General features: G+C 40.2%; 1 protein-coding gene across 2 annotated transcripts in view; it reads right to left on the reverse strand.

Annotated features, from left to right (window-relative positions):
- Positions 1–1,032: 1,032 nt before the first annotated feature.
- prdm6 (PR domain containing 6) overlaps positions 1,033–13,665 on the reverse strand; it is a 57,328-nt gene continuing 44,695 nt past the window's right edge. The window contains exons 7-8 of one of the 2 annotated variants that reach the window (XM_064974628.1): positions 5,416–5,592; positions 1,033–1,317 (exon numbers count right to left, since the gene is read on the reverse strand). In XM_064974628.1, coding sequence (XP_064830700.1) covers positions 1,200–1,317; positions 5,416–5,592 — 295 coding nt within the window. In that variant the 3' untranslated portion in view covers positions 1,033–1,199. Of the gene's footprint in view, positions 1,318–5,405; positions 5,593–13,665 lie in introns of both variants that reach the window. The other variant, XM_064974634.1, reaches the window with a different exon arrangement.

Genomic DNA, 13,665 nt, shown 5'->3' on the forward strand with positions numbered 1-13,665 from the left:
CCAGTTTGATTTGATAAGATTTGCATCAACATGTCTGATGACTTGGTCTCAAAGTGAATCCATCCCTAATGCTCTAATTTCAGGCTCAAACCTCGTTGGGCTTTGTCGTGCTTTTCCTCACCTGTTAGAAGTGTATCGTTATGAAACTATGTACATCCAAGACGAAATCGAACTTACATCGCGTAGTAAAATTAACAAAACAATCACAATAACAATGTAAAAAAAAATGCAGCACATTTCAAATCATAATGTAGTTTGCCCTTGAATCTTAAAATTAACGTCACCATTAAACAGGTATAGGGAAGCTTACAATTGTGCCTGTGACAAATAGATATCACTGATACATTGAGATTAAGGACAAACCAGATGTTATTTGACTAATTTCCAACCTGGATCTTAAACAAATGCTTGCCCTGAAATACAGTAGTTTCTTAATAGATGCCATGAAAACTCATCTTCCTTTTCTGGACAAAATGACTATTTTAATCTGTGAACTATCAGTTTTACATTTAATAACAAGAATCTGAAGATGTATAGTATTTTTTTTTTACACAAAATGAATATTCAAATAGTCTCCATTCTTATATTTAGGAGCATCAGATTGAACTGAAACAATTAAATAATCATTATTAAAAGTGCCCAAAGCATGACATGAGAGCAATAGAAGATAAATATAATTTAGTTTTCACAATTCATACTGTGGATAATAGTTTCTTATTTTTGTGGTGGAAACACAGTCCCCTTCTAAATCATGCTTCGTGGTGCAATTTAAGAGAAATTGTGCATTCTCAGTAGAGGCATGTTCTACCCTCACAGTTCCCCCCAACATTCCTTTCCCTTTGGTATTAGGATACAAAGAATAAGACAACTGAGATATAAAGCTACATACAGTGGGCATTTTTGGTATTTTTTTGCTGTCCCAGTTTCAGGTCTTCTTTGGGAACCATAACTCCCCAGTCATAAATAAATAATTGTTTCTCCTCCCTTCAACATCCCCACTCCCCCAACATTCCCCTCCCCCTCATGGTCCCTTTTCTGTGCCAAGATCAATAACTCTTAACATCTTACTTATTTTATTACTGCTTTTGGTTTTCTGGGGCTGATTGAGAGTTTCTCAGAGGAAATCTTTGGTTTTGTTTAAGTGTCCGTGACATTTAATCATGATTTTCCTTGCAGTTTAATTCCGGCCAGTCAATCAGCTAATCCACCTCGATTGATTCGCTGCTCTCGCCGCTGATGGGCTTGCACTCGTTGGGCATCCGCTGGTGTCTGCTGAGCTGGGTGGCCTGCGTGAAGCTCCTGTCGCACCTCTCGCACCTGAACACACAACACAAAACGACTCAGAGAGGCCAGCCGTACATGCCACCTCATCACTCGGCATCCTAATGGCAACTGACACTCCAAAGTGGCTGGGAATCTGACTGGGCCAGAGGGCTGTAATTGGAGCCTAGTCCTCTGGCCTTGATGCCGATGATGGGCGAAGGCCCCAATGCCTCCCAACATTGGGCCCTGTCAATAATCTCAGAGGAGGGGCCCCCCTCAAGGGGCCTGTCTAGATAAGGCACGCATCATTGTCACATCCAGTAGATAGAGAACAAAAAGAGATTTTCGGTAGGCCGGCTATCAAAGAGAGCCTCTCCTGAAGTATTGTGCTTAGCAGCCCAGAAAGAAGGGACCGTGTGCAATGTAGGGGGCTGGGTGCTGCTAATGCACTTGGCTAGGGGGCTTGGTGTCTAGAGTAGTAATTATGTAAGGACAGCTTCTTATAGCATTCTGTTCTACTAACTGTATCGAATCATTAGTTACATCATAGCAATTCGTGAGAATCACCCCTTTCAGTAAACTAGATCCTTCTACTATCAAGTTTTCCAGATTATGTGACAAAGATGCACCCGTTTCTGTCAATCTGCTAACAGTAAAAAGCTGTGGATATGCGGTAATGTCCTCTTAGTTTTACTGAATTTGCTGTTTGTGCCTAAGGTAAAAGTAGAGCCAGTGAAAGGGCCAAAGTTGCAGACTACACGGAATTCGTTTAGTGACGTTTTGCAGTAGAAAACACGTGAGCATTCCTGACTAACAGAAAATGCCAGCTTTAATCTATCAAGCATATCAGCTCAATGAAAATAACTCAGCCCCTATTGATTAGCTAAAGATTACTGTGGTGTATTCATTAATGTCTTTGTGTGCCTCTTCCTCTCTGGAGCATTTGAAGTGCTGATGACACATTTGTGTATCACTGATTGCTTATTAGAAAGCTGATTCGTTACTTGATTGGTCGGCCTCAAATCAGTCACCTTTTCACACCACTGTCCCTGGCTACATGGTGACAATCTGGTGGGATTTATTATCTACATTGATGAGAGGACAGTAGCTGCTGTAAATTACATTTCATCCCAGTTTCATCCCATTTTCAAGCTTGCGAAAAACTATGGATCATATACAGATCATATACAGATAACTGCCAAAAATAAAGTAAACACTTGAGTAAATGAGGGATAAAAAGTATATTGAATGCAGGTGCTTCCACACAGGTGGTTCCTGAGTTAATTAAGCAATTAACATCCCATCATGCTTCAGGTCATGTATAAAAATGCCAATTTTTTGGGCTACCATTGCTAGAAGAGATCTCGGTGACTTTGAACATAGGGGGTTTAAAGTGTGTGTGTGTGTGAGAGAGCGTGAGTGTGCGTGAGTGTGCGTGTCAGTCACCAGATCTCAACTCAATTGAACACTTATGGGAGATTCTGGAGACAGTGCTTTCCACCAACATCAACAAAAACATTTTGTGGAAGAATGGTGTTGCATCCCTCCAATAGAGTTCCAGACACTTGTAGAATCTATGCAAAGGCGCATTAAAGCTGTTCTGGTGACTCGTGTTGGCCCAACACCCTATTAAGACACTATGTTGGTGTTTCCGTTATTTTGTCAGTTACCTGTATCTATAAGATGAAAATTCCATATAGATGGATACGCTCAAATAATGTTAATATTGTTGTCCTGGCAATCATAGAAATGTTGATACTTATATCAAGCAGTCCTACTGTACTCACTGGTAGAAATGGTTCTTACTTTGTTATTGTGTAAGAGCGGAATACAGTATGAAATCATGACATACTTATCTCACTTCATTTAATAGAGTTAATTGCACAGTAATAATGCATTTACAATGTCTTATTATAGGACCGGGTAATATAATATGTGACTGTATTAAAGCTAATGTTGGCACAACAGGGTGTGCTTTACAGTGAACGTTCCAACAGCGTTTGTTTATGATGTTGAGTCAACAAGGTCACATGCATATAACGTCCATTAGATTAACAGAAATCAATTAGCCTGTGTGAGCCTTTAACTTGCTCAACTAATTACATACATCTCCAACAGCATCAATCAGACTGGCAGAGATATGGGGAAGCATCTGGCATGGCAGAGCCCAGTTAAAACAGAACATTTTTCATGAATGTCCCTGAAGGTTCTCCTTTGGTTATTTGAAAAAATAACCTTCTTACAACATCCAGGAAACGTCCCCCCCCCCCCACCCGCCCAAAACCAAAATGGGTTAGCTGGGAAGGATTTCGCTATGTGGACTATGGCAGAACAATAGCTATGCTTTGTGATATATACTACTGGTCACAAGTTTTACAACATCTACTCATTCAAGGGTTTTTCTTTATTTTTTACTGTTTTCTACATTGTAGAATAATAGTGAATATATCAAACTATGTAATTACACACATGGAATCATGTAGTAACTGAAAAAGTGTTAAACAAATCAAAATACATTTTATATTCTTCAAAATAGCCACCCTTTCCCTTAATGACTGCTTTACACACTCTTGGCATTCTCTCAACCAGATTGATGAGGAATGATTTTCTATCAGTCTTGAAAGAGTTCCCACATATGCTGAGCATTTGTTGGCTGCTTTCCTCCACTCTGTGGTCCGACTCATCCCAAACCATCTCAATTTGGTTGGGTGGTTGGGAGATTGTGGAGGCCAAGTCAAGTGATGCATCTCTCCCCTTCTTGGTGAAATAGCCCTTACACAGCCCGGAGATGGGTCAGGCTGTGTAAGGTGTTGGGTCAATGACCCAACTGTGCTGTCCTGTTGAAAAACAAATGATAAACCCACTAAGCCCATACCAGATGGTTTGCGTATCGCTGCAGAATGATGTGGCAGCCATGCTGGCTAAGTGTGCCTTGAATTCTAAATGAATCACAGACTGTGTCACCAGCAAAGCACCCTGACACCATAACACCTCCATGTTTTACGGTGGGAAATACATATGTAGAGATCATCCGTTCACCCACACCGCATCTCACAAAGACACAGAGGTTGTAACCAAAAATCTCAAATTTGGACTCCAGGCCAAAGGACAAATTTCCACTGGTTTAATGTCCATTGTTCATGTTTCTTGTGCCAAGCAAATCTCTTATTATTATTGGTGTCCTTTAGTAGTGGTTTCTTTGCAGCAATTCGACCATGGAGGCCTGATTCACACAGTCTCCTCTGAACAGTTCATGTTGAGATGTGTATGTTACTTGAACTCTGTGAAGCTTTTATTTGGGCTGCAATTTCTGAGGATGTTAACTCTAATAAATGTACCCTCTGCAGCAGGGGTAACTCTGGGTCTTCCATTCCTGTGGCGGTCCTCATGTGAGCCAGTTTCATCATAGTGCTTTATGGTTTTTGCGACTGCACTTGAAGAAACTTTCAAAGTTCAAGGCTCCTACCTTGTCACAACACAACTGATTGGCTCAAACACATTAAGAAGGAAAGAAATTCCACAAATTAACTTTTAAGAAGGCACACCTATTAATTGAAATGCATTCCATGTGACTACCTCATGACGCTGGTTGAGAGAATTCCAAGCGTGTGCAAAGCTGTCATCAAGGCAAAGGGTGGCTATTTGAAGAATTTGAAGAATTTGATTTGTTTAACAATTCTTTGGTTACTGCAAGATTCCATATGTGTTATTTCATAGTTTTGATGTCTCCACTATTACTCTACAATGTAGTATATAGTAAAAATAAAGAAAACCCTTGAATGAGTAGGTGTTCTAAAACTTTTGACCGGTAATATATGTGCTGTAGCAGAGATGAGGCTTCCACTTTCAAATACAGCCTTCCCACTGAGATACACTCAAAAAAAGGTGAGCAAATATTTCAATTTGCAGTGTAGTTGAAGTGATTGTACCATGTAGGCATTGTGAAACCTTTGGCCTCATCTAATAAGTGTCTTCTGGCCCTGTGTGTGTGCTAACCTTAAGTGTATATCAGTATTCAACTATCACAGGCCTTTTCAGACACAATGGGCAATGGTGGGGGCGACAATAGGAGTAGACAGTGTGCCATAAACATTAATTGTGCTTTCTGTAATGGTGTCATTGGAGGAAGCAATGGTACTCACTGTTACTTACTTGAATGGCTTCTCCCCAGTGTGTGTCCGGATGTGGTTGTTGAGGGTGGTGGCTCCTGCAAATGCCCGGCCACAGTAGCCACACTTGAAGGGCCGGTCGCTGGAGTGAGTGACGACATGGTTGCGCAGCTCCGACGGCTGGGAGAAGGACTGGGAGCAGTGTCCACACTGGTAAGGTCTGCAGACACACACACAGAGGGGTAGAGGAGGACACCAAGCTCCCGTTACCATGGCAGCATGACCCTAATCAACCATGTGGCCCCAGTCCATGACTCGGGCCATCTATCAATATGTGCACAACATACTGGAAACATTAGGTATAGTTGGGTTTTTCTGTTTCCTTCTGTCTGTTGTTCCTATCTGCATGTAGAGCTCTAATGATCTTTGCTAATTCTCACAGTGATCCCAATGAATAAGTGGGACATGATAACAAATCACACATTTATTGACAGAGGCCACAAAGAAATGCTCTTACAGGAGTAATTAGACTAATTGACTATTCAACTGTGCCATCAATCACATGATTCCTTCAGAGAGAAGACAAACCTTCCAGGGCAAAGTTATTACTCCCTTTACCAAATGACAATGATTGCATCAATTAGATGGTGTGATTTTAGACAGCCTAGAGTTTAACCGCACATGATAACACCAGAAGATAACAGTGTGCAGATGTTAGGAACAATGTTCTTTATTTTGTTGTTAAATGGGCAATAAAAACCATGCATATTCTGTGAATCTGAAGCCATAGCTAGCGGTATTATGTGGAGGAAAAGTGAAAGTAATTAGAGCAAAATAGTGTAATATAATGGAAAAATTCTCACTTGCAGTTTTCCACATAAAGCTGCAATTCCATGGGGGTTCTATTCATTTATCAGCCCTATTCTATAAAGTATGCCTCAGTGACTTAGACCACAATTTATTTTGAGGTTTTTCTATGAGAAGGTGCATTGATTGTGAATACTTTAATGTGATTAATGTGTGGATATAATTTATTAGGGCCACGCCGTGTGATTAATGTCAGGTTATTGTTTATTACAGCAGTGAGCCTGGGAGAGCCCCACAGATAAACACCTCCATCACCAACACAACACAGGGAGCCTCTGCAGGGCCACGCACGCAGGCACATACGCACAATAACGAAGGAAAAAAAAATACTTGTACACAAATACTTGTATGAAAGTAATTGTTCAGGTTTCTAATAGATTAACAGGTCACCGACGGCTTGATATTCAATTAATTGCTTATGTAAATAATGACAAATCTGTTGATAATGTGTCTATAATCTAAAGTCTTTATAATAACGATGCGAGATTATTTGGAATAATTTGGATCAAATGATTTGCTTCTTGGGATCTGTTTTTGTGCTATCAATTTCTTGATAGAGACATATATATTATTTCAAAATAATACAGGACTATGTAAAAATCTTTGTCGGCTCAGCAACTAACAGTTATTCTCCACTGAGACAACTTACATTTATAAGAGGAAACCCCTTTGGCATTGCAGCTATATGTCTTGGTTTTGAACAATACATATATCAATGGTTTAGAAAATCACTCCACAGAAAATATCTACACTACACTACACACACACACACACACACACACACGGTCTTAGTTTCCATGTTATTGATCAATCTATTACATTCTAGTGTTGAGATAATGGCCCTCGTCAACCAATCATGGTAATCAAATGAGCAGGGAACAAAACAAAGACCTCATAAAGGTTGTATTGTATTCTATTGTGTTATTCCACTAGTTGAAATCTTATTGGGTTTATGAGTGAAGGATAGGATTTAGATGATTTTTCAAAGTCTAACCATTATGTTGTGCCAACTGTTCCAAAACATGACCCAATGGAAAAAGTAGCATCTTACTGTTTGCATTGAAAAGATTAGTGAGTTCAGCATAATTGCAATGATTCAAGTGACTCGTATATCCCTTGTTATCAACAAACAGACAAACCGGAACGAAACAACATCTGTAGGGCTCTTCTGAGCTTAAAAGGTGTGGGGTGAAGTTGCCTTTAGATGCTGATCTTGGGTCAGTGTAGCATTTCCCCCACTAATGGTTAGGATTAGGGAAGAGGGAACTGATCCTAGATCGGAACCTTGGGGATACTTCACCTCGGAGCCCTCTGAGAGTAGTGGTGGTGGGGACTATTTGACAAATAATATATCTCAATGACAGCAAGGATTCACAAAGTGTCTCAGAGTAGATGTGCTGATCTAGGATCAGTTTTTCTGTCTAGATGATAGTTAATATCATTACATGGACAGGGCGGACCTGTTAACAGATCAGCAGTTCTACTCTGAGACGCTTTGTGAATACGGCCCTGGTCATCATCTGGTGGGATGAAACTACGTTTCTGCACTATATTGATATATATATTTTTAGCTATCCCACACTCCAGGTCAGTAGGGGAGAACAGGTTGGATGTCACACTTTTGGCCTGGGTGGCTACTTGGAAGAATCTCAAATATAAAATAGATTTTGATTTGTTTAACACTTTTTGGTTACTATATGATTCCATGTGTGTTATTTCATAGTTTTGATGTCTTCACTATTCTATAATGTAGTAAAATAAAGAAAACCCCTTGAATGGTGTGTCCAAACTTTTGAACGTTACTGTATGAAAAACACAAATTCCCCTCACCTGAACGTCTTGTCATACTAACATGAATAAACCAGGTGGATGAGTTTTTTTCCAAAGAACTCACACGCTATCCTTAAAATGATTACACAGCGCCATTTCGATTGGGAGTAATAAGCACTGTGACAACCAGCCCCGGTCTCTCTTTAGGGATGGAACGTCATTTACATAATTTATACCTGGAGGAAAATAGGGAAGGGTCATGCTTTTTCAATTTCAGTCAAGGGTCCGGGTTTAGTATTTTTTTTTAAAGTCTAGTCCAGGGATGGTCATGTAATTGATAAAATGTCTACATTTCTCAGTGTTTTAGAATTAGTTTCTTATTAGGCTACATATCGATGTGTGCCCGATGCCACCCCTAATTTCTGATTCTCCTCTGGGCGGGCAATATCAAGTACACCTATAGGTTATTTACTGTGGTCTCAATCAAATGATCCATAGAATATAGGCTACTAAGTGCAGACTGGCCTATAGCCTATGTTCTGTTCAGTGTGAGAAGGAGAGCACGAAGATGAGGATTACTGGAGGTCAACTTGGATAGCTTGCTACTACTATAATACATTTTTATTAAAAACAACATGTTTTTTGCCCATGATGTAGACCTATATCCATAGGTTTGTCGGTCAATTCCTCCACCCACCATGCACTCTTTAAATATCCTACATCCATGTCAGTGAAGGGCTATTAAGTTCAAACCAAGACTCAAATTGAGGGCGTATGAGAGGGTATGCCATAGGCCTACTTTTTATTGAAGAAAATGGCAAAAGCTGCAGATTGAGGAAAATAAAATGGATCTGATTATATAAAGTTATCTACAACAGCACTTTGGTCCGCAATGCTTTATGCCCGCGAAAGACGTGACTCCGATGCATATGGGGATATCATTGTTTCATTTCTTTGACATTCAGAGGTTGAGCTACAACCTATAGCCTAGGAGACAATTTTCTTCTTCTAATTATGTCAGATTCAGACAAGATGTTTAAACCCAGACAGCTTTTAGGGAAACACTTGTGACCTTCTCTTGTTGAGTTAAGTCACAGAAGAAGAGTAGCCTGCAGTTAAAGCTTACATTTTTCTGCTTTGGTAGGCCTACTCTGTCTGGGGTGGAAAGGTAGGACTACTCTGTCTGGGGTGGAAAGGTAGGACTACTCTGTCTGGGGTGGAAAGGTAGGCCTACTCTGTCTGGGGTGGAAAGGTAGGCCTACTCTGTCTGGGGTGGAAAGGTAGGTCACTGTCTGGGGTGGAAAGGTAGGCTCTGTCTGGGGTGGAAAGGTAGGTCTAGGCCTACTCTGTCTGGGGTGGAAAGGTAGGCCTACTCTGTCTGGGGTGGAAAGGTAGGCCTACTCTGTCTGGGGTGGAAAGGTAGGCCTACTCTGTCTGGGGTGGAAAGGTAGGCCTACTCTGTCTGGGGTGGAAAGGTAGGCCTACACTGTCTGGGGTGGAAAGGTAGGCCTACACTGTCTGGGGTGGAAAGGTAGGCCTACTCTGTCTGGGGTGGAAAGGTAGGCCTACTCTGTCTGGGGTGGAATGGTAGGCCTACTCTGTCTGGGGTGGAATGGTAGGCCTACTCTGTCTGGGGTAGAAAGGTAGGCCTACTCTGTCTGGGGTAGAAAGGTAGGCCTACTCTGTCTGGGGTAGAAAGGTAGGCCTACTCTGTCTGGGGTAGAAAGGTAGGCCTACTCTGTCTGGGGTGGAAAGGTAGACCTAACCCTTGGAAGTACCATGCTCAGATTCCTAATGATATCTCAGATTAAATCATTTGTAAACAGGGACAGTTTCATTGCAAACAAGTCACACTGATTTTGCATCGGAGAAATAGGATAAGATGAACACAGGCCTATCATCTCTGTCCATTCTTAACCTGTAATTTTGGTAATTTTGGTGGTATTAAAAAAGGTTCTACTAATATGTCAAATAATTGCATGACCTGTTTATAAAAAATAAAAAAAATCTCTAACCTGCAAATACAATGATCGATTCATGCAATGCTTAAAGGAGATATTTTCACCTCTACTCTTGTCCACGCTTGTCTGCGAACCCACAACCTTCTGGCCCATAGTGCACAGGGCTATCAAAATTCCTGCGTTGCCCTGTAATGCTTACAGGACAAAGAACAGTGTTAAAACTGCATATCTAAAGCTCTGGTCTGTCCAAGAAGTTAGGGTAAACAGTAAACATGTTCTCTGTCATCCACTTTGTTTTAATTATTATTTGGGGTATAGGGACTTGTTTTTTTTCAGCCGTTCAGGGATAATTTAGGTAAAATATATTTTGCTGAATGGAGGGCCATCCATTTTCATTTCAGAAAGGTCCGATTTTCTTCATGTAACCCTTATTATAAATAATGTTACCTTACTGGTTAGGGTTGAATAAAGATGCTATTTAAAGTTATTTTGCTTTCAAGTAATTGTATGATTATTACAATTCAATTAATTGAGTTTTACAATTCAGGAGATGTTACATTTATGCATAAATAAATATAATATTTTGTCTTACAATCTTGTTACTCCCAGCTAGTGGTAGACATGATCTAAATCTACAACTAAGGGTGCTTCACAAATGGCACCATATTCCCTATACTGTACAGTGCACTACTTTTGATCAGAGCCCAAAAGGGTCCCATTTGGGCCGCATCCACTATCTACATAGCCTACATACTATATATCAATGCTCTTGATTTTCTATTGCAATCCTTAGCCCTCAAACCAGTAGAGCATCTGTGGTTTTAGACTCAAGAGTTATCAACAAAATAACTGAATAATCTTATGTGTCAACAAAGTCAGGAGTGTACACATACGTAGTACTAATATAATGTAAGCCATTTAGTGGACACTTTTATCCAAAGCGACTTACAACAGTGAATGAATACATTTTTATATGGGTGGCCCAGCAGGAATCGAACCCATGATCCAGGCATTGCTAGCTCAATGCCCTACCAACTGAGTAACACAGAACCACACTAGAATATCAAGTGCTCATTGCTGATTAGAGTATTGAAACGTTATTTACTGAGGTAGAGGCCCTTCTGTGCTACACACCACCACTTCTTTCCCATTTGAAACTCTCAGTAGGGCGATCCCTGGCCTTTTCGCCCTAAGAACAGAAAAAACAAAGCCTGAGCAGTAACCACCCTATCGTTCATTGGAAATGCAGAAGAACAAACATAATATCCTTCAAAATGAATGCTCATAGTTACTGCACACCTTAATTGGGTAAGTGATAGACTATCCTCAAATGCTTCATTACTTAAAGGAATACTGTACAGTATTGTATTGTTCTGTTAGATATTCAATATTAATAAATACTATTGATACATACTGAAGGCTGAATACTAAATTAAAGGATAAGTAGCAAAGTAAACAGAAACACATCAGGCTTTGTTCCTTGATCTACTATATTATCATAAAGATACTGTATTTCTTTAAAATTGAGGGAAACAGTCCAAGTGACTAAAAAAAAAATAGGAAAAACTTATCGGGCACTCCTTTGTAGGATCTCAGCTAAACAGGTAAGCAAAATGATTTTTCTAGTGCTGATATACTACAGCAATTCATCTTTCTCCCAAATGTACATATAAACTAAACATCAATAAATATGTATAAGCCAAAACCCATAAACCACAGCCGAGAACATTTTAAACAGATGCATTGGGTAATTTACTGGGTGCAAAGGCTGTGCATCCAAATATCAACAGATCCAGATTCCCTTGTTCAGCTAAATTTTATCTGCACCCCAGGGTCATAAAGTTGAGTATTGACAAACGCTCATATTGACTTCAACTCCTGGGTATCCAGGCAACATTTTTCTTCTGTATGAATATTAGTTTATTGAATAAGTGGCATCTGTTTTCCTCCGCATCACAGTTAGGGTAGGTATTTCTTTGTGACAGCTGCAACTGATTTATAGGTTTGTATGCTCTGAAGAAAAATTGTGCTAAGCAAAAATGTCCAATACACCCCCCCCCCCCCGCCACTGTATTTAATTAAGTTGGGAGATGTTACACACTGGATTTGAACCCTGAAACCACTGTGAGAGAGAAAGACCACATGTATTGGCATGCAAATTACTGATAGGAACAATGAATTGTATCTGATACAGCATAGGGGAGACTCAGAGGTTGGTTGTCACAGTGCTAATTACTCCCAATTTTAAGGTTCAAATGTGTGAATTATTTGAAATAACTCATCCACCTGGTCAATTCATGTCAGCATGACAAAACATTGAGGTGAGGGGAATTAGAGTTTTTCATAGGTGAAAGTAAAAAATTTATATTGGTATTTTCTTTGTAAATGTTTTAATTTTGGTAACATCTATGATACCGAGGTCAAGCCATGTGGTAACTACCATTTGAATTAGCATTGGGGGGCCTCCCAAGTGGCGCAGCGGTCTAAGGCATCACTACAGACCTGGGTTTGATCCCAGGCTGTGTCGCAGCCGGCCGCGACTGGGAGACCCATGGGCGGTGCACAATTGGCCCAGCGCCGTCCGGGTTAGGGGAGGGTTTTGCAGGCCAGAATGTCCTTGTCCCATCGCGCTCTAGCGACTCCTGTGGCAGGCCGGGCACATACGCGCTGACATGGTCGCCAGTTGGACAGTTTTCCTCTGACATTGGTGCGGCTGGCTTCCGGGTTAAGCGAGCAGTGTGTCAAGAAGCAGTGCAGCTTGGCAGGGTTGTGTTTCGGAGGATGCATAGATCTCGACCTTCGCCTCTCCCGAATCCGTACGGGAGTTGTAGTAATGGGACAAGACTGTAACTACCAATTAGATATAACGAAAATGGGTAGAAAAAAGGGTACATTTAAAAAATATATATATATATATATATATATATATATATATATATATATATATATATATATATATATATATTATATATTTTTAGGGGTCTGGACTGGACAAGATCTGTACCAATCATATATGTCTATGTTTCACAGGTTTGGACATCACAGTAGAATTCAGCACAATACAGTGAATTATACTGTACTCCAGTGTTCTCCACTGTACTAAACTCTACTACACTGATCTATACTGTTTTACAAGACCCCTTTTCCATCTGTTTGACCAGAAATCAAAGCCTGCTTATTCCACATTTTTGGGGGATGGAAAATTGTTAAAAAAACTACAGTCGAAGTCAGACGTTTACATAAACTTAGGTTGGAGTCATTAAAACTCGTATTCAACCACTTCACAAATTTCTTGTTAACAAACTATAGTTTTGGCAAGTCGGTTAGGGCATCTACTTTGTGCATGACACAAGTAATTTTTCCAACAATTGTTTACAGACAGATTATTTCACTTATAATTCACTGCATCACAATTCCAGTGGGTCAGAAATTTACATATACTAAGTTGACTGTGCCGGAAAATTCCAGAAAATCATGTCATGCTTTAGAAGCTTCTGATAGGCTAATTGACATAATTTGAGTCAATTGGAGGTGTACCTGTGGATGTATTTCAAGGCCTACCTTTAACCTCAGTGCCTCTTTGCTTGAAAAAAATCTAAAATAAATTAGCCAAGAATCGTAGAAAAAAGATTGGAGACCTCCATAAGTCTGGTTCATCCTTGGGAGCAATTTCCAAATGCCTGAAGGTACCACGT

Source organism: Oncorhynchus masou, chromosome 1 (assembly GCF_036934945.1).
Source record: "Oncorhynchus masou masou isolate Uvic2021 chromosome 1, UVic_Omas_1.1, whole genome shotgun sequence".
NCBI classification, from domain to species: Eukaryota; Metazoa; Chordata; class Actinopteri; order Salmoniformes; family Salmonidae; genus Oncorhynchus; species Oncorhynchus masou.